Source organism: Oncorhynchus gorbuscha, linkage group LG10 (assembly GCF_021184085.1).
Source record: "Oncorhynchus gorbuscha isolate QuinsamMale2020 ecotype Even-year linkage group LG10, OgorEven_v1.0, whole genome shotgun sequence".
Classification (NCBI taxonomy): Eukaryota; Metazoa; Chordata; class Actinopteri; order Salmoniformes; family Salmonidae; genus Oncorhynchus; species Oncorhynchus gorbuscha.
The window spans coordinates 96546288-96572572 of record NC_060182.1 but is presented as its reverse complement, the minus strand read 5'-3'; the positions used below and the strand labels follow the sequence as shown (position 1 = coordinate 96572572).

Genomic DNA, 26285 nt, shown 5'->3' with positions numbered 1-26285 from the left:
GGGTCATTATCTACTAACATCACTGGGGTCATTATCTACTAACATCACTGGGGTCATTATCTACTAACATCACTGGGGTCATTATCTACTAACTAGTGACATCACTGGGGTCATTATCTACTAACTAGTGACTTCACTGGGGTCATTATCTACTAACTAGTGACATCACTGGGGTCATTATCTGCTAACTAGTGACATCACTGGGGTCATTATCTACTAACTAGTGACATCACTGGGGTCATTATCTACTGACATCACCGGGGTCATTATCTACTAACATCACCGGGGTCATTATCTACTAACATCACCGGGGTCATTATCTACTAACATCACCAGGGTCATTATCTACTAACTAGTGACATCACTGGGGTCATTATCTACTAACTAGTGACATCACTGGGGTCATTATCTACTAACTAGTGACATCACTGGGGTCATTATCTACTGACATCACTGGGGTCATTATCTACTAACTGGTGACATCACTGGGGTCATTATCTACTAACTAGTGACATCACTGGGGTCATTATCTACTAACTAGTGACATCACTGGGGTCATTATCTACTGACATCACTGGGGTCATTATCTACTAACATCATTGGGGTCATTATCTACTAACATCACTGGGGTCATTATCTACTAACATCACTGGGGTCATTATCTACTAACATCACTGGGGTCATTATCTACTAACTAGTGGCATCACTGGGGTCATTATCTACTAACATCACTGGGGTCATTATCTACTAACTAGTGACATCACCGGGGTCATTATCTACTAACTAGTGACATCATTGGGGTCATTATCTACTAAGATCACCGGGGTCATTATCTACTAACATCACTGGGGTCATTATCTACTAACTAGTGACATCACCGGGGTCATTATCTACTAACTAGTGACATCACCGGGGTCATTATCTACTAACATCACCAGGGTCATTATCTACTAACATCACTGGGGTCATTATCTACTAACATCACTGGGGTCATTATCTACTAACTAGTGACATCACCGGGGTCATTATCTACTAACATCACCGGGGTCATTATCTACTAACTAGTGACATCACTGGGGTCATTATCTACTAACATCACTGGGGTCATTATCTACTAACATCACCGGGGTCATTATCTACTAACATCACCGGGGTCATTATCTACTAACTAGTGACATCACTGGGGTCATTATCTACTAACTAGTGACATCACCGGGGTCATTATCTACTGACATCACTGGGGTCATTATCTACTGACATCACCGGGGTCATTATCTACTAACTAGTGACATCACTGGGGTCATTATCTACTAACTAGTGACATCACTGGGGTCATTATCTACTAACATCACCGGGGTCATTATCTACTAACATCACTGGGGTCATTATCTACTAACATCACTGGGGTCATTATCTACTAACATCACTGGGGTCATTATCTACTAACATCACCGGGGTCATTATCTACTGACATCACCGGGGTCATTATCTACTAACTAGTGACATCACTGGGGTCATTATCTACTAACATCACCGGGGTCATTATCTACTAACATCACTGGGGTCATTATCTACTAACATCACTGGGGTCATTATCTACTAACTAGTGACATCACTGGGGTCATTATCTACTAACATCACCGGGGTCATTATCTACTGACATCACTGGGGTCATTATCTACTGACATCACTGGGGTCATTATCTACTAACATCACCGGGGTCATTATCTACTAACATCACCGGGGTCATTATCTACTAACATCACCGGGGTCATGATCTACTGACATCACCGGGGTCATTATCTACTGACATCACCGGGGTCATTATCTACTGACATCACCGGGGTCATTATCTACTAACATCACCGGGGTCATTATCTACTAACATCACCGGGGTCATTATCTACTAACTAGTGACATCACTGGGGTCATTATCTACTGACATCACCGGGGTCATTATCTACTAACATCACCGGGGTCATTATCTACTGACATCACTGGGGTCATTATCTACTAACATCACTGGGGTCATTATCTACTAACATCACCGGGGTCATTATCTACTAACTAGTGACATCACCGGGGTCATTATCTACTAACTAGTGACATCACTGGGGTCATTATCTACTAACTAGTGACATCACTGGGGTCATTATCTACTAACTAGTGACATCACCGGGGTCATTATCTACTAACTAGTGACATCACCGGGGTCATTATCTACTAACTAGTGACATCACCGGGGTCATTATCTACTAACTAGTGACATCACCGGGGTCATTATCTACTAACTAGTGACATCACTGGGGTCATTATCTACTAACTAGTGACATCACTGGGGTCATTATCTACTGACATCACTGGGGTCATTATCTACTAACATCACCGGGGTCATTATCTACTAACTAGTGACATCACCGGGGTCATTATCTACTAACTAGTGACATCACCGGGGTCATTATCTACTATCTAGTGACATCACTGGGGTCATTATCTACTAACATCACCGGGGTCATTATCTACTAACATCACCGGGGTCATTATCTACTGACATCACCGGGGTCATTATCTACTAACATCACCGGGGTCATTATCTACTATCTACTGACATCACCGGGGTCATTATCTACTGACATCACCGGGGTCATTATCTACTAACATCACCGGGGTCATTATCTACTAACATCACCGGGGTCATTATCTACTAACATCACCGGGGTCATTATCTACTAACTAGTGACATCACTGGGGTCATTATCTACTAACATCACCGGGGTCATTATCTACTAACATCACCGGGGTCATTATCTACTAACTAGTGACATCACCGGGGTCATTATCTACTATCTAGTGACATCACTGGGGTCATTATCTACTAACATCACCGGGGTCATTATCTACTAACATCACCGGGGTCATTATCTACTGACATCACCGGGGTCATTATCTACTAACATCACCGGGGTCATTATCTACTATCTACTGACATCACCGGGGTCATTATCTACTGACATCACCGGGGTCATTATCTACTAACATCACCGGGGTCATTATCTACTAACATCACCGGGGTCATTATCTACTAACATCACCGGGGTCATTATCTACTAACTAGTGACATCACTGGGGTCATTATCTACTAACATCACCGGGGTCATTATCTACTAACATCACCGGGGTCATTATCTACTAACTAGTGACATCACTGGGGTCATTATCTACTGACATCACCGGGGTCATTATCTACTAACTAGTGACATCACCGGGGTCATTATCTACTAACTAGTGACATCACCGGGGTCATTATCTACTAACTAGTGACATCACCGGGGTCATTATCTACTAACTAGTGACACCACTAGGGTCATTAAGAGGCCCGCGGTGACACCACTAGGGTCATTAAGAGGCCCGCGGTGACACCACTAGGGTCATTAAGAGGCCCGCGGTGACACCACTAGGGTCATTAAGAGGCCCGCGGTGACACCACTAGGGTCATTAAGAGGCCCGCGGTGACACCACTAGGGTCATTAAGAGGCCCGCGGTGACACCACTAGGGTCATTAAGAGGCCCGCGGTGACACCACTAGGGTCATTAAGAGGCCCGCGGTGACACCACTAGGGTCATTAAGAGGCCCGCGGTGACACCACTAGGGTCATTAAGAAGCCCGCGGTGACACCTGGGAGGTGAACCCCAGGACACGAATAGAATTGTAACCATAACCGGCACAAGCCTTTTGTCGTCTCTAAGCAACATCGTCACCTTGACAACAAGTAGTCAGGGGCCAGTCCGCACAGCAGAGAGAAAGCACTAGTGAATGTAGCTGCAGGCATTCTACATCACCTCCTCCCCCACAAGGCCTAACTTCTCCCTCGCGCTTCGTGTAACTCTGGTCTCACACGCCACTGGTAGATTCCAGCCGGCTGCAGCACGGTTCTGTTATTCTAGAAGAGTCTTCTTCTGTCAGCGAAGGTCTCCCCTGACAGCACCGCAGCCAATTGTGAACATAAACTAGACATGGTTTCAGAGTGATATCATGTCTCATATGAGGGGGAGGGGCTTAGTGCCAAATTGCATCCTATTCCTTACATAGTGCCCTACTTTTGACCAGAGCCCTAGACACTATGTGAGGAATAGGGGACATGTATGTAATGGTTCAGTTATGGTCACGGGAAGGACAGCCTCCCCCTAGTCTCCGCCTCCCCCGCCTCCCCAGTCTCCGCCTCCCCCTAGTGTCTCCGCCTCCCCCTAGTGTCTCCGCCTCCCCCTAGTGTCTCCGCCTCCCCCTAGTGTCTCCGCCTCCCCTAGTGTCTCCGCCTCCCCCTAGTGTCTCCGCCTCCCCCTAGTGTCTCCGCCTCCCCCTAGTGTCTCCGCCTCCCCCTAGTGTCTCCGCCCCAAACCGGGTTTGGGGAGGAGCTATGGGAAGAGTCTTGGCTAGAGATTACAGGGCTTCTGTGTTCATCACTAGAAGGGGACTGAAGAGCCTCAATAAAAAGGCCTCAACTTTCACCTTTGCCCTCTGGACGACCTCCCCAACTAGATAAAAGGGCTACGGACAAATGTAGTGCACGGCATAGGGAACAGGGTACCATTGGAGACGGATCCCTTGAGCCTACTGCACAGTTCCTTCAGGAAAACCCAACTTTATAAATGTCTCTGTAGGGAAGCCTCTCTTAACAGACTCTCTCTCTCTCTCTTCCCAGAATAGAAATAGAAAAAAAAAAACACACACACACAAGAAAAACTGGGACGTTGACTTTCTAGGTATGCCCGAAAACAGAACGGTCTGTAGTTTAGATAGTACGAGTGTTACCTAGCGACGCAAAGGTTGAAAGGTCAAAGTCCCACAGGGATCACATGATCACATGCACACACTGTACTGGAAGTGTCTCTGCTAATTGGTAGATACCGTACCAGTCAAAAGTTGACACCTACTCATTACAGGGCTTTTCTTATTTTTTAAAACTATTTTCTACATTGTAGACATCAAAACTATGAAATAACACATATGGAATCATGTAGTAACCAACAAAGTGTTAAATCAAAATATATTATATTTGAGATTCGTCAAAGTAGCCACCCTTTGCCTTGATGACAGCTTTGCACAGTTTTGGCATTCTCTCAACCAATACGGTAGGGGTGGGTATGCAGAAGATGGCCCTATTTGGTAAAAGACCAAGTCCATATTATGGCAGGAACAGCTCAAATAAGCAAAGAGAAACGACATTCTATCATTACTTTAAGACATGAAGGTCAGTCAATACGCAACATTCCAATAACTTTGAAAGTTTCTTCAAGTGGCATTGCAAAAACCATCGAGCTCTATGATGGAACTGGCTCTTATGAGGACCACCACAGGAAAGGAAGACCCAGAGTTACCTCTGCTGCAGAGGATAAGATCATTAGAGTTACCTGTCTCTCATGAGGACCACTACAGGAAAGGAAGACCCAGAGTTACCTCTGCTGCAGAGGATAAGGTCATTAGAGTTACCTGTCTCTCATGAGGACCACTACAGGAAAGGAAGACCCAGAGTTACCTCTGCTATAGAGGATAAGTTCATTAGAGTTACCTGTCTCTCATGAGGACCACTACAGGAAAGGAAGACCCAGAGTTACCTCTGCTGCAGAGGATAAGGTCATTAGAGTTACCTGTCTCTCATGAGGACCACTACAGGAAAGGAAGACCCAGAGTTACCTCTGCTGCAGAGGATAAGGTCATTAGAGTTACCTGTCTCTCATGAGGACCACTACAGGAAAGGAAGACCCAGAGTTACCTCTGCTGCAGAGGATAAGATCATTAGAGTTACCTGTCTCTCATGAGGACCACTACAGGAAAGGAAGACCCAGAGTTACCTCTGCTGCAGAGGATAAGATCATTAGAGTTACCTGTCTCTCATGAGGACCGCCACAGGAAAGGAAGACCCAGAGTTACCTCTGCTATAGAGGATAAGTTCATTAGAGTTACCTGTCTCTCATGAGGACCGCCACAGGAAAGGAAGACCCAGAGTTACCTCTGCTATAGAGGATAAGTTCATTAGAGTTACCTGTCTCTCATGAGGACCGCCACAGGAAAGGAAGACCCAGAGTTACCTCTGCTGCAGAGGATAAGTTCATTAGAGTTACCTGCCTCAGAAATTGCAACCCAAAGAACTGCTGCAAAGAAACCACTACTAGAGGACACCAATAAGAAGAAGAGACTTGGACATTAGATCGGTGGAAATCTGTCCTTTGGTCTGATTTGAGATTTTTGCTTCTAACCCCCGTGTCTTTGTGAGTGAACGGATGATCTCCGCGTGTGTGGTTCTCACCGTGAAGCATGGAGGAGGAGGTGTGATGGTGTGAAGCATGGAGCCTGCTTCCCAGAGGGCACCCTTTCCCCTATATAGTGCACTACTCTAGACCATATTCCCTATATAGTGCACTACTCTAGACCCTATATAGTGCACTACTCTAGACCCTATTCCCTATATAGTGCACTACTCTAGACCCTATTCCCTATATAGTGTACTACTCTAGACCCTATTCCCTATATAGTGCACTCCTTCAGACCCTATATAGTGCACTCCTTTATACCCTATTCCCTATATAGTGCACTACTCTAGACCCTATTCCCTATATAGTGCACTACTTTTGACCAGGGTCTACAGGGCTCTACAAGCTGTAGGGCACTATGTAGGGAACAGCGTGCTATTTGGGATGCCATCCATAGCCCCGAGGGCTCACCTGATCCTTGTCTCCAGCGAAGCAGCAGCTCTTCATGGTACAGGAGTTGAAGTAGCCCTGGTTGTCGAACTGGAAGCTGGGTAGGCGAGAGTGTAGCTCGTAGAGGACCGGGGGTAGTCTGCGACGCAGGGCCAGGAGCTGGGTCCCTGCGCTGTTAAAACGCACCGACATGGCACTCTGCAGGGACATGCTACCACCGTACCGCAGCAGAGAACTGGGAGACGGACAGAGAGGTGGATTAGGAAGGAAGAGCAGGAGTCGTGTTCCTCTCTAGGTTTCTTCCTTCAAAGGGGAGTTTTTCCTGGCAACTGCTTTGCTGTTTGTTAAAGCACTGGACAGCCGCTGATGTAAAAAGGGCCTTATAAAATAAAAGTGATTGACAGACAGTGTAGATAAAAAGACAAATAAATAGAGGGTACTTATGTCTGATTACATTTAGAGGCAGTTTCAATCTTATATGGTCAGAATAGAAGCAATGTTAAAAAATTGGTGAATTAAATAAAATATATATATTTTTAAACAGTGCCCTCTGGTGGACAAATTGGGTAAAACAGATGCTGGGTGACAGCCTGAGAGTTCCGAGTGTGCCGGTTAACAGAAGCTCTCACGTGCGAGGCTTGCGGATGTCCCACAGCCCCACACCCTCCTTGGAGTTGGCTGTAGCCAGTAGTCGGGGCTCTGCCGGGTTGAACATCACACTGTGGAAGGCTGATGGGTAGTTGGCCAGACAGAAGGGCTCTGGAAACACACAGGGAAGAACATGGATTTTTAACTCATTGTTGAATGACATTGTTATTGATCAGGTGTAGGCCTAATCGCAATAGGTTTTATATACACAATAATACACTGAAAAATACCTTACAAAAATATAAAAATGCAACTTGAACATTTTATATTTATGCAACCTTTATTTAAACTAGGCAAGTCAACTAGCATGTAAAGTGTTGGTTCCATGTTTAATGAGCTGAAATAAAAGATCCCAGAAATGTTTTATACGCACAAAATGCTTATTTCTGTCAAATGTTGTGCACTAATTTGTTTACATCCCTGTTAGTGAGCATTTCTCCTTTGCTCAGAAAATCCATCCACCCTGACAGGTGTGGCATATCAAGAAGCCGATTAAACAGCATGATCATTACACAGGTGCACCTTGTGCTGGGGAGGGACAATAAAAGGCCATTCTAAAATGTGCAGTTTTGTCACACAACACAATGCCACAGTAATAAAGCCCTTTTGTGGGGAAAAAACTCATTCTGATTGGCTGGGCCTTGCTCCCCAGTGGGTGGGCCAGTCTCCCTAGTATTTATTAAGGATCCTCATTAGCTGCTGCCAAGGCACTAGCTGCTCTTCCTGGGGTCCAGCAGAATTAAGGCAGTTTATACAATTATAAAAACATTACCATACATAAATAACAGATTTCAGAACACATTAAGTGTGTGCCCTCAGGCCCATACTCTACAACACAAAATCTATGTGTAAGTGTAAGTGTAAGTGTAAGTGTAAGTGTAAGTGTAAGTGTGTGTGTGTGTGTGTGTGTGTGTGTGTGTAAGTGTGTGTGTGTGTAAGTGTGTGTGTGTGTGTGTGTGTGTGTGTGTGTGTGTGTGTGTGTGTGTGTGTGTGTGTGTGTGTGTGTGTGTGTGTGTGTGTGTGTGTGTGTGTGTGTGTGTGTGTAGGTGTCTGTGCCTATGTTTGTCACAGTATTTTAAAAATCTGATTTTACTTCTTGCATCAGTTACCTGATGTGGAATAGAGTTCCATGTAGTCATGGCTCTATGTAGTACTGTGGAATAGAGTTCCATGTAGTCATGGCTCTATGTAGTACTGTGGAATAGAGTTCCATGTAGTCATGGCTCTATGTAGTACTGTGGAATAGAGTTCCATGTAGTCATGGCTCTATGTAGTACTGTGGAATAGAGTTCCATGTAGTCATGGCTCTATGTAGTTCTGTGGAATAGAGTTCCATGTAGTCATGGCTCTATGTAGTACTGTGGAATAGAGTTCCATGTAGTCATGGCTCTATGTAGTACTGTGGAATAGAGTTCCATGTAGTCATGGCTCTATGTAGTACTGTGGAATAGAGTTCCATGTAATCATGGCTCTATGTAGTACTGTGGAATAGAGTTCCATGTAGTCATGTCTCTATGTAGTACTGTGGAATAGAGTTCCATGTAGTCATGGCTCTATGTTGTACTGTGGAATAGAGTTCCATGTAGTCATGTCTCTATGTAGTACTGTGGAATAGAGTTCCATGTAGTCATGGCTCTATGTAGTACTGTGGAATAGAGTTCCATGTAGTCATGGCTCTATGTAGTACTGTGGAATAGAGTTCCATGTAGTCATGGCTCTATGTAGTACTGTGGAATAGAGTTCCATGTAGTCATGGCTCTATGTAGTACTGTGGAATAGAGTTCCATGTAGTCATGTCTCTATGTAGTACTGTGGAATAGAGTTCCATGTAGTCATGGCTCTATGTAGTTCTGTGGAATAGAGTTCCATGTAGTCATGGCTCTATGTAGTACTGTGGAATAGAGTTCCATGTAGTCATGGCTCTATGTAGTACTGTGGAATAGAGTTCCATGTAGTCATGGCTCTATGTTGTACTGTGGAATAGAGTTCCATGTAGTCATGGCTCTATGTAGTACTGTGGAATAGAGTTCCATGTAGTCATGGCTCTATGTAGTACTGTGGAATAGAGTTCCATGTAGTCATGGCTCTATGTAGTACTGTGGAATAGAGTTCCATGTAGTCATGGCTCTATGTAGTACTGTGGAATAGAGTTCCATGTAGTCATGGCTCTATGTAGTACTGTGGAATAGAGTTCCATATAGTCATGGCTCTATGTAGTTCCATGTAGTCATGGCTCTATGTAGTACTGTGGAATAGAGTTCCATGTAGTCATGGCTCTATGTAGTACTGTGGAATAGAGTTCCATGTAGTCATGGCTCTATGTAGTACTGTGGAATAGAGTTCCATGTAGTCATGGCTCTATAGAGTTCCATGTAGTCATGGCTCTATGTAGTTCCATGTAGTCATGGCTCTATGTAGTACTGTGTGCCTCCCAAAGTCGGTTCTGGACTTGGGGACTGTGAAGAGACCAGTGGTGCATGTATTGTGGAGTATGAATGGCTGTCTGAGGTGTATGCTAGTAGTTTAAACAGACAGCTTGGTACCTTCAGCTTGTCAACACTTCTTACAAAAACAAGTAGTGAGGAAGTCAATCTCTCTTCCACTGTGAGCCATGAGAGATTGACATCCATGTCATTAATGTTAGCTCCACATGTACTTTTTTAGGTCCAGCCGCGCTGCTCTGTTCTGAGACAACTGCAATTTTCCGTAGTCCCTCTTTGTAGCACCACACGACTGAACAGTAGTACAGGTGTGACAAAACCAGGGCCTGTAGGACCTGCCTTGTTGATAGTGTTGTTAAGAAGGTAGAAACTAGGGCCTGTAGGACCTGCCTTGTTGATAGTGTTGTTAAGAAGGTAGAAACTAGGGCCTGTAGGACCTGCCTTGTTGATAGTGCTGTTAAGAAGGTAGAAACTAGGGCCTGTAGGACCTGCCTTGTTGATAGTGTTGTTAAGAAGGTAGAAACTAGGGCCTGTAGGACCTGCCTTGTTAATGCTGTTCAGAAGGTAGAAACTAGGGCCTGTAGGACCTGCCTTGTTGATAGTGTTGTTAAGAAGGTAGAAACTAGGGCCTGTAGGACCTGCCTTGTTGATAGTGTTGTTAAGAAGGTAGAAACTAGGGCCTGTAGGACCTGCCTTGTTGATAGTGTTGTTAAGAAGGTAGAAACTAGGGCCTGTAGGACCTGCCTTGTTGATAGTGTTGTTAAGAAGGCAGAGCAGCGCTTTATTATGGACAGACTTCTCCCCATCTTAGCTACTGTTGCATCAATATGTTTTGACCATGACAGTTTACAATCCAGGGTTACTCCGAGCAGTTTAGTCACCTCAACTTGCTCAATTTCCATGTTACTCATTACGAGATGTAGTTGAGGTTTAGGGTTTAGTGAACCATTTGACCTAAATAAAATGTTTTTAGCTTAAATGTAATGTAAATGTTTGGAAATATTTAGGACTAACTTATTCCTTGCTACCCATTCCGAAACTAACTGCAGTTCTTTGCTAAGTTTTGCAGTCATTTCAGTTGCTGTAGTAGCTGGCGTGTATAGTGGTGAGTGGGTGGGCCTATGCCCTCCCAGGCCCCACCCATGGCTGAGCCCCTGCCCAGTCGTGAAATCCGTAGATTAGGGTCTAATGAATTTATTTAAAAATTGACAGATTTCGTTGAAATTCGTTGTTAAGTGTATTATGTATTATTACCTCCGTGTGGCGGCTGCCGTGTGTCCCAGATGAGGACCCGTCCGTCGTCGGAGGAGCTGGCGAACACGTTGTCGTTAACGGGGCTGACGGACAGGCCGTACACCGCATCGTCGTGAAGGAACACGTTCAGAGTCTCGCCTCTGGAGGAGAAACAGAATACAGCGACTTCATGTACAACAGCAAAGTCAATCATTCCCTCCTGATAGGCCTACAGTGAATTCGGGAATTATTCAGACCCCTTCAACTATTCCACTTTGTTACGTTACAGCCTTATTCTAAAATGTGTTAAATCTTGCCCCAATCTACACACAATACCCCCAAAATTTCAAATGTGATGTCAGTTTTTTTTTATATACATTTGCAAACACTGTCCCAAAGCCCACATGAATTAAAACTAACCTACCACTTAGAATGAAGCCACGTGTCTATACTGACCTACCACTTAGAATGAAGCCACGTGTCTATACTGACCTACCACTTAGAATGAAGCCACGTGTCTATACTGACCTACCACTAACCTACCACTTAGAATGAAGCCACGTGTCTATACTGACCTACCACTAACCTACCACTTAGAATGAAGCCACGTGTCTATACTAACCTACCACTTAGAATGAAGCCACGTGTCTATACTGACCTACCACTAACCTACCACTTAGAATGAAGCCACGTGTCTATACTAACCTACCACTTAGAATGAAGCCACGTGTCTATACTGACCTACCACTTAGAATGAAGCCACGTGTCTATACTGACCTACCACTAACCTACCACTTAGAATGAAGCCACGTGTCTATACTAACCTACCACTTAGAATGAAGCCACATGTCTATACTGACCTACCACTTAGAATGAAGCCACGTGTCTATACTGACCTACCACTAACCTACCACTTAGAATGAAGCCACGTGTCTATACTAACCTACCACTTAGAATGAAGCCACTTGTCTATACTGACCTACCACTTAGAATGAAGCCACGTGTCTATACTGACCTACCACTAACCTACCACTTAGAATGAAGCCACGTGTCTATACTAACCTACCACTTAGAATGAAGCCACGTGTCTATACTGACCTACCACTTAGAATGAAGCCACGTGTCTATACTGACCTACCACTAACCTACCACTTAGAATGAAGCCACGTGTCTATACTAACCTACCACTTAGAATGAAGCCACGTGTCTATACTGACCTACCACTTAGAATGAAGCCACGTGTCTATACTGACCTACCACTAACCTACCACTTAGAATGAAGCCACGTGTCTATACTAACCTACCACTTAGAATGAAGCCACGTGTCTATACTGACCTACCACTTAGAATGAAGCCACTTGTCTATACTGACCTACCACTTAGAATGAAGCCACGTGTCTATACTGACCTACCACTAACCTACCACTTAGAATGAAGCCACGTGTCTATACTAACCTACCACTTAGAATGAAGCCACGTGTCTATACTGACCTACCACTAACCTACCACTTAGAATGAAGCCACGTGTCTATACTAACCTACCACTTAGAATGAAGCCACGTGTCTATACTGACCTACCACTAACCTACCACTTAGAATGAAGCCACGTGTCTATACTGACCTACCACTAACCTACCACTTAGAATGAAGCCACGTGTCTATACTAACCTACCACTTAGAATGAAGCCACGTGTCTATACTGACCTACCACTAACCTACCACTTAGAATGAAGCCACGTGTCTATACTAACCTACCACTTAGAATGAAGCCACGTGTCTATACTGACCTACCACTTAGAATGAAGCCACGTGTCTATACTGACCTACCACTAACCTACCACTTAGAATGAAGCCACGTGTCTATACTAACCTACCACTTAGAATGAAGCCACGTGTCTATACTGACCTACCACTTAGAATGAAGCCACTTGTCTATACTGACCTACCACTTAGAATGAAGCCACGTGTCTATACTGACCTACCACTAACCTACCACTTAGAATGAAGCCACGTGTCTATACTAACCTACCACTTAGAATGAAGCCACGTGTCTATACTGACCTACCACTAACCTACCACTTAGAATGAAGCCACGTGTCTATACTAACCTACCACTTAGAATGAAGCCACGTGTCTATACTGACCTACCACTTAGAATGAAGCCACTTGTCTATACTGACCTACCACTTAGAATGAAGCCACGTGTCTATACTGACCTACCACTAACCTACCACTTAGAATGAAGCCACGTGTCTATACTAACCTACCACTTAGAATGAAGCCACGTGTCTATACTGACCTACCACTAACCTACCACTTAGAATGAAGCCACGTGTCTATACTAACCTACCACTTAGAATGAAGCCACGTGTCTATACTGACCTACCACTTAGAATGAAGCCACGTGTCTATACTAACCTACCACTTAGAAGTTTTGGTTACTACATGATACTGTATGTGTTATTTCCTAGTTTTGATGTCTTTACTATCATTCAACAATGTAGAAAATAGTAAAAAAGAAAAGAAAAACACTTGAATGTGTAGGTGTGTCCAAACTTCTGACTGGTACTGTATATGTTTTGTTGTTGCTAGGCGTTATGGTCTAGACCATAATTCCTGTAACTACACATGTGAAGCTGCAAGATAAATCATATTTAAATGTATATCAAACTATTAAAAAGAAGAATGTTGATCACTTGATTTATAGAAAAGACCCACATGCTTTCTAAGTAGCTGGATTGGGAACCAATTTAAAATTTAATTTAAATAAAAACATACATTTGTGACTAAAAACATAAAACATGCATTTGAGTATTTCAGACAAAGTAAACACTTTGAAGGAGCTCGAGGCAGACGGGGTGGAACGAGAGGCAGGTACAAGGAGATGGGGTGGAACGAGAGGCAGGTACAAGGAGATGGGGTGGAACGAGAGGCAGGTACAAGGAGATGGGGTGGAACGAGAGGCAGGTACAAGGAGATGGGGTGGAACGAGAGGCAGGTACAAGGAGATGGGGTGGAACGAGAGGCAGGTACATACAAGGAGACGGGGTGGAACGAGAGGCAGGTACATACAAGGAGACGGGGTGGAACGAGAGGCAGGTACAAGGAGACGGGGTGGAACGAGAGGCAGGTACAAGGAGACGGGGTGGAACGAGAGGCAGGTACATACAAGGAGACTGGGTGGAACGAGAGGCAGGTACATACAAGGAGATGGGGTGGAACGAGAGGCAGGTACATACAAGGAGATGGGGTGGAACGAGAGGCAGGTACATACAAGGAGATGGGGTGGAACGAGAGGCAGGTACATACAAGGAGATGGGGTGGAACGAGAGGCAGGTACAAGGAGATGGGGTGGAACGAGAGGCAGGTACAAGGAGATGGGGTGGAACGAGAGGCAGGTACAAGGAGATGGGGTGGAACGAGAGGCAGGTACAAGGAGATGGGGTGGAACGAGAGACAGGTACAAGGAGATGGGGTGGAACGAGGCAGAAGCCAGATTCCAGTGTAGGTGCACACTGATGAAGACGAGGCAGAAGCCAGATTCCAGTGTAGGTACACACTGATGAAGACGAGGCAGAAGCCAGATTCCAGTGTAGGCACACACTGATGAAGACGAGGCAGAAGCCAGATTCCAGTGTAGGTACACACTGATGAAGACTGATAATATACTCACTGCTCTACATCATGGAGGATGACCTGTTCGTCGTTACCTTGAGAAAGAGACACAACAGACCACAAATTAACACATGAAAATCAGGCTACGCGTCGGACCCATAGAACACTAAATCTAAATACTATAAACTGGATGGTTCGAGCCCTGAATGATGATTGGCTGACACCCGTGGTATATCTGACCGTATACCACAGGTATGACAAAACATGTATTTTTACATTGGTAAACAGTTTATAACAGCAATAAGGTACCTCAGGGGGGTTTTGTGATATGATATATGGTCAATATACCACAGCTATAGCATCCAGGCACTCCACGTTGCGTTGTGCGTAAGAACAGCCCTTAGCCGTGGTATATCGGCCATATACCACACACGGTTATGCCTTATTGTTTAATTAGAACACTTTAGTTGAAGGATACCTAGATAAAGACTTCATACCCCATTCATAACCAAAACAGAGGCACATAAGAACATATGACATGCTTAGGGCAACAACTGCATGTTTTTTCATTGCAGTATAACTGATACTACAGTGGCAAAACAAATACACCCAGGCCAGTTTATTAGGTACACCACCCATTTTTTTAAAAAGGATCCCTTCTACAGACAGTGAGTCACGTGGCTGTGTTTTCCTATATAAAAAGCAGGCAGACAGGCATCAAGGCATTCAGCTACTGTTCCGATTGAGTGGGGGCAAAATGAGTGACCTGAGCATTGTATAATCGTCTGTGCCAGGCACACTGGTTCCAGTGTCTCGGGCACACCGTTGTCTAGGGTTTACAGAGAATAGTGTGACAAACAAAAATCCTCCAGTCAGCGGCAGACCTGTGGGCGAAGAGAGAGGTCGAAGGACAATAGCAAAAACTGTACAAGTTAAAACAGGCATACAGCAGGCCTGTTCTCTGTGTTGTCCCTCACATACAGCAGGCCTGTTCTCTGTGTTGTCCCTCACATACAGCAGGCCTGTTCTCTGTGTTGTCCCTCACATACAGCAGGCCTGTTCTCTGTGTTGTCCCTCACATACAGCAGGCCTGTTCTCTGTGTTGTCCCTCACATACAGCAGGCCTGTTCTCTGTGTTGTCCCTCACATACAGCAGGCCTGTTCTCTGTGTTGTCCCTCACATACAGCAGGCCTGTTCTCTGTGTTGTCCCTCACATACAGCAGGCCTGTTCTGTTCACCAATTGAAGCCTCTCATACTCTGAAACAACAGCTCCAGTTACTTATGTCCTGCAGCAGTCAGCCAATCACAGATGGGAATTGTGTTTTTTTAACAATACCCAGGGCTTATTTATATATATTTTTTTACTGGTTTTCACATCTCTTATTGTAAATGAGTCTGACTGTTCCATTTGGTTTCACTGTAACCAGGAGGAGACGTTCATCAACCGTGTGAAACAGAAACAGACAAATAACGGTGCAGTGGAATAGTGGTTTGCAGAACATCTCGGAACGCACAACTCGTCAGTCCTTGTCACAGATGGGCTAAAGCATAGCAGCAGACCGACCAACACAGGGCTATAGCAGCAGACCGACCAACACCTGGCTATAGCAGCAGACCGACCAACACCAGGCTATAGCAGCAGACCGACCAACACCTGGCTATAGCAGCAGACCGACCAACACCAGGCTATAGCAGCAGACCGACCAACACCAGGCTATAGCAGCAGACCGACCAACACCAGGCTATAGCAGCAGACCGACCAACACCAGGCTATAGCAGCAGACCGACCAACACCAGGCTATAGCAGCAGACCGACCAACACCGGGCTATAGCAGCAGACAGACAACACCGGGCTATAGCAGCAGACAGACAACACCGGGCTATAGCAGCAGACAGACAACACCGGGCTATAGCAGCAGACAGACAACACCGGGCTATAGCAGCAGACAGACAACACCGGGCTATAGCAGCAGACCGACCAACACCGGGCTATAGCAGCAGACCGACCAACACAGGGCTATAGCAGCAGACAGACAACACCGGGCTATAGCAGCAGACCGACCAACACCGGGCTATAGCAGCAGACCGACCAACACCTGGCTATAGCAGCAGACCGACCAACACAGGGCTATAGCAGCAGACAGACAACACCGGGCTATAGCAGCAGACCGACCAACACCTGGCTATAGCAGCAGACCGACCAACACAGGGCTATAGCAGCAGACCGACCAACACAGGGCTATAGCAGCAGACCGACCAACACAGGGCTATAGCAGCAGACCGACCAACACCTGGCTATAGCAGCAGACCGACCAACACCTGGCTATAGCAGCAGACCGACCAACACCTGGCTATAGCAGCAGACCGACCAACACCTGGCTATAGCAGCAGACCGACCAACACCTGGCTATAGCAGCAGACCGACCAACACCTGGCTATAGCAGCAGACCGACCAACACCTGGCTATAGCAGCAGACCGACCAACACCTGGCTATAGCAGCAGACAGCCAAAACTGGGCTATAGCAGCACACCGGCCAAAACACCGGGCTATAGCAGCACACCGGCCAACACCTGGCTATAGCAGCACACCGGCCAACACCTGGCTATAGCAGCACACCGGCCAAAACTGGGCTATAGCAGCACACCGGCCAACACCTGGCTATAGCAGCACACCGGCCAAAACACCGGGCTATAGCAGCACACCGGCCAACACCTGGCTATAGCAGCACACCGGCCAACACCTGGCTATAGCAGCACACCGGCCAAAACACCGGGCTATAGCAGCACACAGACCAACACCTGGCTATAGCAGCAGACAGCCAACACCGGGCTATAGCAGCAGACAGCCAACACCGGGCTATAGCAGCAGACCGGCCAACACCGGGCTATAGCAACACACAGACCAACACCTGGCTATAGCAGCAGACAGCCAACACCGGGCTATAGCAGCAGACAGCCAACACCGGGCTATAGCAGCAGACAGCCAACACCGGGCTATAGCAGCACACAGACCAACACCTGGCTATAGCAGCAGACCGGCCAACACCGGGCTATAGCAGCAGACAGCCAACACCTGGCTATAGCAGCAGACCGGCCAACAGCGGGCTATAGCAGCACACCGGCCAACACCTGGCTATAGCAGCAGACCGGCCAACACCTGGCTATAGCAGCAGACAGACCAACACCGGGCTATAGCAGCAGACAGCCAACACCTGGTTATAGCAGCAGACAGACCAACACCGGGCTATAGCAGCACACCGGCCAACACCTGGCTATAGCAGCAGACCGGCCAACACCTGGCTATAGCAGCAGACCGACCAACACCTGGCTATAGCAGCACACCGGCCAAAACTGGGCTATAGCAGCACACCGGCCAACACCTGGCTATAGCAGCACACCGGCCAAAACACCGGGCTATAGCAGCACACCGGCCAACACCTGGCTATAGCAGCACACCGGCCAACACCTGGCTATAGCAGCACACCGGCCAAAACACCGGGCTATAGCAGCACACAGACCAACACCTGGCTATAGCAGCAGACAGCCAACACCGGGCTATAGCAGCAGACAGCCAACACCGGGCTATAGCAGCAGACAGCCAACACCGGGCTATAGCAGCAGACCGGCCAACAGCGGGCTATAGCAGCACACAGACCAACACCTGGCTATAGCAGCAGACAGCCAACACCGGGCTATAGCAGCAGACAGCCAACACCGGGCTATAGCAGCAGACAGCCAACACCGGGCTATAGCAGCACACAGACCAACACCTGGCTATAGCAGCAGACCGGCCAACACCGGGCTATAGCAGCAGACAGCCAACACCTGGCTATAGCAGCACACCGGCCAACACCGGGCTATAGCAGCAGACCGGCCAACACCTGGCTATAGCAGCAGACCGGCCAACACCTGGCTATAGCAGCAGACAGACCAACACCGGGCTATAGCAGCAGACAGACCAACACCTGGCTATAGCAGCAGACAGACCAACACCGGGCTATAGCAGCACACCGGCCAACACCTGGCTATAGCAGCAGACCGGCCAACACCTGGCTATAGCAGCAGACCGACCAACACCTGGCTATAGCAGCAGACCGGCCAACACCTGGCTATAGCAGCAGACAGACCAACACCGGGCTATAGCAGCACACCGGCCAACACCTGGCTATAGCAGCACACCGGCCAACACCTGGCTATAGCAGCACACCGGCCAACACCTGGCTATAGCAGCACACCGGCCAACACCTGGCTATAGCAACACACCGGCCAACACCTGGCTATAGCAGCAGACAGACAACACCGGGCTATAGCAGCACACCGGCCAACACCTGGCTATAGCAACACACCGGCCAACACCTGGCTATAGCAGCAGACAGACAACACCGGGCTATAGCAGCACACCGGCCAACACCTGGCTATAGCAGCACACCGGCCAACACCTGGCTATAGCAGCACACCGGCCAACACCTGGCTATAGCAGCACACCGGCCAACACCTGGCTATAGCAGCACACCGGCCAAAACACCGGGCTATAGCAGCACACAGACCAACACCTGGCTATAGCAGCACACAGACCAACACCTGGCTATAGCAGCACACAGACCAACACCTGGCTATAGCAGCACACCGGCCAACACCTGGCTATAGCAGCAGACCGGCCAACACCTGGCTATAGCAGCAGACAGACCAACACCGCGCTATAGCAGCACACCGGCCAACACCTGGCTATAGCAGCACACCGGCCAACACCTGGCTATAGCAGCACACCGGCCAACACCTGGCTATAGCAGCACACCGGCCAACACCTGGCTATAGCAACACACCGGCCAACACCTGGCTATAGCAGCAGACAGACAACACCGGGCTATAGCAGCACACCGGCCAACACCTGGCTATAGCAACACACCGGCCAACACCTGGCTATAGCAGCAGACAGACAACACCGGGCTATAGCAGCACACCGGCCAACACCTGGCTATAGCAGCACACCGGCCAACACCTGGCTATAGCAGCACACCGGCCAACACCTGGCTATAGCAGCACACCGGCCAACACCTGGCTATAGCAGCACACCGGCCAACACCTGGCTATAGCAGCACACCGGCCAACACCTGGCTATAGCAGCACACCGGCCAAAACACCGGGCTATAGCAGCACACAGACCAACACCTGGCTATAGCAGCACACAGACCAACACCTGGCTATAGCAGCACACAGACCAACACCTGGCTATAGCAGCACACCGGCCAACACCGGGCTATAGCAGCAGACAGCCAACACCGGGCTATAGCAGCAGACAGACCAACACCGGGCTATAGCAGCAGACAGACCAACACCTGGCTATAGCAGCACACCGGGCTATAGCAGCACACAGACCAACACCTGGCTATAGCAGCACACAGACCAACACCTGGCTATAGGAGCACACCGGCCAACACCTGGCTATAGCAGCAGACAGCCAACACCGGGCTATAGCAGCACACCGGGCTATAGCAGCACACCGGCCAACACCTGGCTATAGCAGCACACCGACCAACACCGGGCTATAGCAGCAGACCGGCCAACACCGGGCTATAGCAGCAGACAGCCAACACCGGACTATAGCAGCAGACCAGCCAACACCGGACTATAGCAGCAGACCAGCCAACACCGGACTATAGCAGCAGACCAGCCAACACCGGGCTATAGCAGCACACCGGCCAACACCTGGCTATAGCAGCAGACAGCCAACACCGGGCTATAGCAGCACACCGGGCTATAGCAGCACACCGGGCTATAGCAGCACACCGGCCAACACCTGGCTATAGCAGCACACCGGCCAACACCGGGCTATAGCAGCAGACCGGCCAACACCGGGCTATAGCAGCAGACCGGCCAACACCGGGCTATAGCAACACACCGACCAACACCTGGCTATAGCAGCACACCGACCAACACCGGGCTCCACTCCTATCAGCTAAAAACAACGAGAAGCGGCTCCAGTAGGCAAGTGATCAACACTGGACAATTGAGGAGTGGAAAAACATTGCCTGGAACAAGACAGCGAGTTTAATTTACTTGAGTCTCCTGTTCAGTCCCTAGACCACAGCCCAGTAGAGTAGAGGTATTCATTCCATGGAGGGTCTGGTGTCTGCAGGTTTTTGTTTTTTACCAAATAATACCTAGACAACCAGGTGATGAGAGTTCCTTACAAGTGACCTTAACTCATCAATCAAGCACAAGGGAGGAGTGAAAACCTGCAGAGACACGGCGCTCTGACACATGTAAAAATAGAGTATATTTGGGGGTGAGATGCAAAGGGGGCTGTTCACAGCATAAAAACATACCACCGTTCAATGTGCAGAAACTGTGTGATGCCATCGCGTCTGCATGGACCAACATGCCTGTGGAATGATTCCGACACCGTGTAGAATGCCCCGAAGAATTTAGGCTGTTCTGGATGAAAAGGGGTGGGGGGGGGGTCCAGACCCTGTACGAGATGGTCGTACCTAATAAATTGAGTTGTTGACACGTACAGAGCGCCGACAAATTATTATGAATGTGTTATGTACTGTATGCTGCTACCTACCAGTCCTTATAAAGTAGTGGTGTGATTTCTGAAAAACAACATATCGATTTATATAAACAGCTGATGTCAGCTAACTCGAGCCCTCTACAAACTAATATGAAGTGAACCACTATAACTCCCATAGTGGTAGATTAACCAGTAGTCACCACTCAAAGCCTGTCAAACCATGATCTAAAACTCTGTCTGAACTCCAACTGTGGGTGTTCATCAAGATGCATAGTGTTGTGTTCCACACTCATGCTCCAGTGCATTCTCTTGAGTACGTTTCCTGTGAGGATTAGTGTGTGGAGAACGCATAAAACATGACATTAGAGAATCATTCTAATGTATTACCTCACACTGAGCAGCACTCCCCCTACTGTATTACCTCACGCTGAGCAGCACTCCCCCTACTGTATTACCTCACGCTGAGCAGCACCTCCCCCTACTGTATTACCTCACGCTGAGCAGCCCTCCCCCTACTGTATTACCTCACGCTGAGCAGCACTCCCCCTACTGTATTACCTCACGCTGAGCAGCACTCCCCCTACTGTATTACCTCAGCACTCCCCCTACTGTATTACCTCACGCTGATCAGCACTCCCCCTACTGTATTACCTCACACTACCCCTACTGTATTACCTCATGCTGATCAGCACTCCCCCTACTGTATTACCTCATGCTGAGCAGCACCCCCTACTGTATTACCTCATGCTGATCAGCACTCCCCTACTGTATTACCTCACGATGAGCAGCACTCCCCTACTGTATTACCTCAGCACTCCCCTACTGTATTACCTCACGCTGAGCAGCACTCCCCCTACTGTATTACCTCACACTGAGCAGCACTCCCCCTACTGTATTACCTCACACTGAGCAGCACTCCCCCTACTGTATTACCTCACACTGAGCAGCACTCCCCTACTGTATTACCTCAGCACTCCCCCTACTGTATTACCTCACACTGAGCAGCACTCCCCTACTGTATTACCTCAGCACTCCCCTACTGTATTACCTCAGCACTCCCCTACTGTATTACCACACGCTGAGCAGCACTCCCTTACTGTATTACCTCAGCACTCCCCCTACTGTATTACCTCACGCTGAGCAGCACTCCCCTACTGTATTACCTCACACTCCCCCTACTGTATTACCTCACACTCCCCCTACTGTATCACCTCACACTCCCCCTACTGTATTACCTCACGCTGAGCAGCACTCCCCCTACTGTATTACCTCACACTCCCCCTACTGTATTACCTCACACTCCCCCTACTGTATTACCTCACACTGAGCAGCACTCCCCTACTGTATTACCTCACACTCCCCTACTGTATTACCTCACACTCCCCTACTGTATTACCTCACACTCCCCTACTGTATTACCTCACACTGAGCAGCACTCCCCCTACTGTATTACCTCACACTCCCCCTACTGTATTACCTCACACTCCCCCTACTGTATTACCTCACGCTGAGCAGCACTCCCCCTACTGTATTACCTCACACTCCCCTACTGTATTACCTCACACTCCCCCTACTGTATTACCTCACGCTGAGCAGCACTCCCCTACTGTATTACCTCACACTCCCCTACTGTATTACCTCACGCTGAGCAGCACTCCCCCTACTGTATTACCTCACACTGAGCAGCACTCCCCCTACTGTATTGCCTCACACTGAGCAGCACTCCCCTACTGTATTACCTCACACCCCCTACTGTATTACCTCCCACTGAGCAGCACTCCCCCTACTGTATTACCTCTCACTCCCCCTACTACAGAAAAAAAAAATGACCCAAAACGAATGTTATGCTTGGTTGATGTTAATTCTTCGTTGGTAGTTGTTAGCTACCAATTATACGTGGCTATCTAGCTAGCTAACAGTAGTAGCTAGCCAGTTCGCCCTATTGACTTGCGATCTACGCACACTACAGTTGGCATTGTAGGCAGGTAAACGTGCCAAAGCGAACACAGTATGTGTTTATTAACGTAGCAAGCTAAAATATTTAAATCAGGCAAAATATGGAGATGTGAATGGGCAACCATTCTGAGTTTATTCTCTCTCACTTCAGCTCAAATAACGAACGCCATTGATTTCAAGAAACGTTGCGTTGTGCCCCACATGGTCCGTTTCGCATACTTTGATTTGGACTTACTTACTCCGACCATCCCGTGCTCAGAACTAAAACAAAACGGACAATTGTATTTTGTCTCACCCCCAGAGAACACCCTCTTGTTGGTGCTGTCGAAGGCCAGGCAGAAGATGTTGGAGAGGTGTTCTCCCTTCAGTATGAGAGGCTTGGCCGAGCGAGCATGGAGAACTCTCTCCATATCCCACAGCAGCACTCTGCGGTCGTCCCCTCCTGTAGATAGGGAAGACGCATCCACAGTAAACAAAACCAGTGAAAACAAACTCGTGGTTTGGTCTGGGGTTATTACTCTTGCAAGGCCCACCAGTAGAGAAACACACTCGACTCTGAACAGTTGACGTTGAGATGTGTCTGTTACTTGAACTCTGTGAAGCATTTATTTGGGGTCCAATCTGAGGTGCAGTTATTTTCCTGATTTCTGAAGCTGGTAACTAATGAACTTATCCTCTGAAGCAGAGGCAACTCTGGGTATTTCATTCCTGTGGCGTTCCTCACGAGAGCCAGTTTCATCATAACGCTTGATGGTTTTTGCAACTGCACTTTAACTTTCAAAGTTCTTGAAATTTTTCAAATTGACTGACCTTCACGAAGGGTCTGAATACTTATAAGGTATTCGTTTTTAATTTCTTATGAAATTTGCAAAACATTTCTAAAAACCTGTTTTTGCTTTGTGTGTAGATTGATAATGAAAACCATTTATTTAATCAATTTTAAATATATAAATACAGATCCTAATCTTAGCAAGAGGAATTATGGTGGGGGGGTTATGAAAATCAACCCGATATCAAAGGAAGGAGCAGGAACGTATAAAACTGCACAGCGTATGAGATCAGAACTAGAGATGAAGCATACGACACAATTAAACAGACCAATAACAGCAATAAAACAAACATACCAAAACATGAGAAACCTATATTCAGCAAGGTGAATCATTTTGATTCTGAATATTACAGCTTGCTGCTACAGTCATGTCACAGATAGACATACTTGGTAATGTTGTGGTAACGTTAGCATGTTATCCAGCTGACAAGCTAACCTAGCTAACGTTAGGTTTTATTTGCTAGTCGTTAGCCAAAATGATTGTCAGTTTTACGCATGCAGGCTTGGCCTGTACATGCCAGTCTTTTTTTCCTGGTCATAATTTACCAATTGGCATGTTGACAATAGATTAACAGGGAGCAAAATGTGCATATTCGCCGTCCTAACCAACTAAGCTTGATATCTGACGTGCTAGCTAGTCAGCTAGGAATCCGTCAACACACTAGCTGCTCGGATAGCAACTTCCATAACTAGTGATGGTCAATTCACCAACTTACCGGACACAAGGTATTCCCCTCCATTGTTGGAAAACTCAATGGCGTTTACACACCCGAAATGTCCCAGCATATCTTTCTTGTAAAGGCTTGTGCATCCTGCCAACCGGAGTCTCTGAAATTCTTCCTTCATCAGCGGGTTCCCGAAAAGCCTTCTCTGAGACAGAAAGCCCACAGAGGACCGCATACCGCAACCCTTCACCTCCTTCATTTTCTTTCCTGGAGCCGTTAGCTAGCTAGTTAGCCTGCTTAGCTAAAACACAGCAGAAAGATAGCTTGCAATTCCTCACCAACTTGTGCACTTTAACTTTTCCCGATATTGTGCGCTTCATTACCCCGAAAATTGTACATGTTTCCAAGTTCATATATGCAATCCGTCTGTCTCTAACCTACGTTAAGGAGAAGGGAGATATCCCCGAGCGTAATGCTGTTGTTGTCAGCAGCAGTGCCGTTTCCGTGTAGTCACTTCCGGTTCAGCTTCCGGTTCCGCTCCCCTTCGGTCGTCACTAGTTACCACAGTCATAAACCCCGCCTATACCATTTATATTCTTAAAATGTGACCTTAAACATGTTTCGAAGCGTAGGATCTTAAATATTTCATATCGGGGAGAAATAATAATTTTCAACAACAAAAAAAAGTTACATTGACACCCACTTTTATTTGGGTTCCCACACCGTCTCATCTTTACGTTACAATGGGACCACCTGTACTATCTGGCATGCTCCCAAACACCTGTGTACCTGTGTGTAGTAACGGAAGGCCGCGAGGAACCGTGTTGTCACTGAAAAATACTGTCGGCTGCAACGGCGATAAAGCTGGTTAAAACACTATTTGTGAAATTATTTTGACGTGATATGAAAGTAAAGGACTTTGTTTCTAGAACCGTGTCGCAATTGAGACTCGATTAATGTATTTGGCTGCCAGATCCAGTGTACATATGTTATATTTAGAAGGACCTTGGACCTGTATCTACTTCCTGTCCAGTATGGAGGAAGTTAGAGGTATTTCCGTGACACAATGCTAACGCTATGACGGAGTATCAGATACTCATAGACTGTCAACTTCCTTCAAATCGCACGCAGAGGCATACAAATGGTATCCATATGTTAATTTGACCGTGGGGAAGTAGACAAAGGACCTCATCGCCAAAATCCCGAAAGAAGAGTACATATCGGGCCAGCCTAACCTTAAATGAAGACACAAGCACATTTGTTTTCATTGACTTTTACGATAGTCAATATATCGCATTAGTGGCTACTCACACCTGCTCTCAGGTCCGGTTTTGACTAACAGAATTACATTTTCGTAGCAGGTTTAGAAAGAGGGTTACATTTTATGTGTAGTTAATGTCAAATTTGTCCCTGGCGACTCGAACACAGCTTACAATAGCTACAACCAGGCTTGTCCGGAGAACAAACGTGGTTTCTAATAATGCGATTCTGCCCGCTTTAAAATCCTCTCAGAACGTCGTAACACGCCAGCTGACCCATTCAAGACAATTAGCCTCCCAAATAATACGCCTATATAATTCCTCACTTGAACCATACACTGCACTTTTAAAAAATGATATCATTTGGGAAAGTTGGCTTACCATAATAAATTAAACATTACTGTCAATTGAATTTGCAGCAAC

At 47.0% G+C, this 26285-nt stretch overlaps 1 protein-coding gene across 2 annotated transcripts in view; it reads right to left on the bottom strand.

Annotated features, from left to right (window-relative positions):
* The window catches only part of LOC124046802 (DDB1- and CUL4-associated factor 5-like), a 47997-nt gene extending 22826 nt beyond the window's left edge, over positions 1–25171 (bottom strand). Inside the window, exons 1-6 of one of the 2 annotated variants that reach the window (XM_046367562.1) lie at positions 24655–25171; positions 23405–23551; positions 14695–14731; positions 11043–11182; positions 7329–7458; positions 6721–6934 (exon numbers count right to left, since the gene is read on the bottom strand). In XM_046367562.1, coding sequence (XP_046223518.1) covers positions 6721–6934; positions 7329–7458; positions 11043–11182; positions 14695–14731; positions 23405–23551; positions 24655–24862 — 876 coding nt within the window. In that variant the 5' untranslated portion in view covers positions 24863–25171. The remainder of the gene's footprint in view (positions 1–6720; positions 6935–7328; positions 7459–11042; positions 11183–14694; positions 14732–23404; positions 23552–24654) is intronic. The other variant, XM_046367561.1, reaches the window with a different exon arrangement.
* Between the last annotated feature and the right edge of the window lie 1114 nt (positions 25172–26285).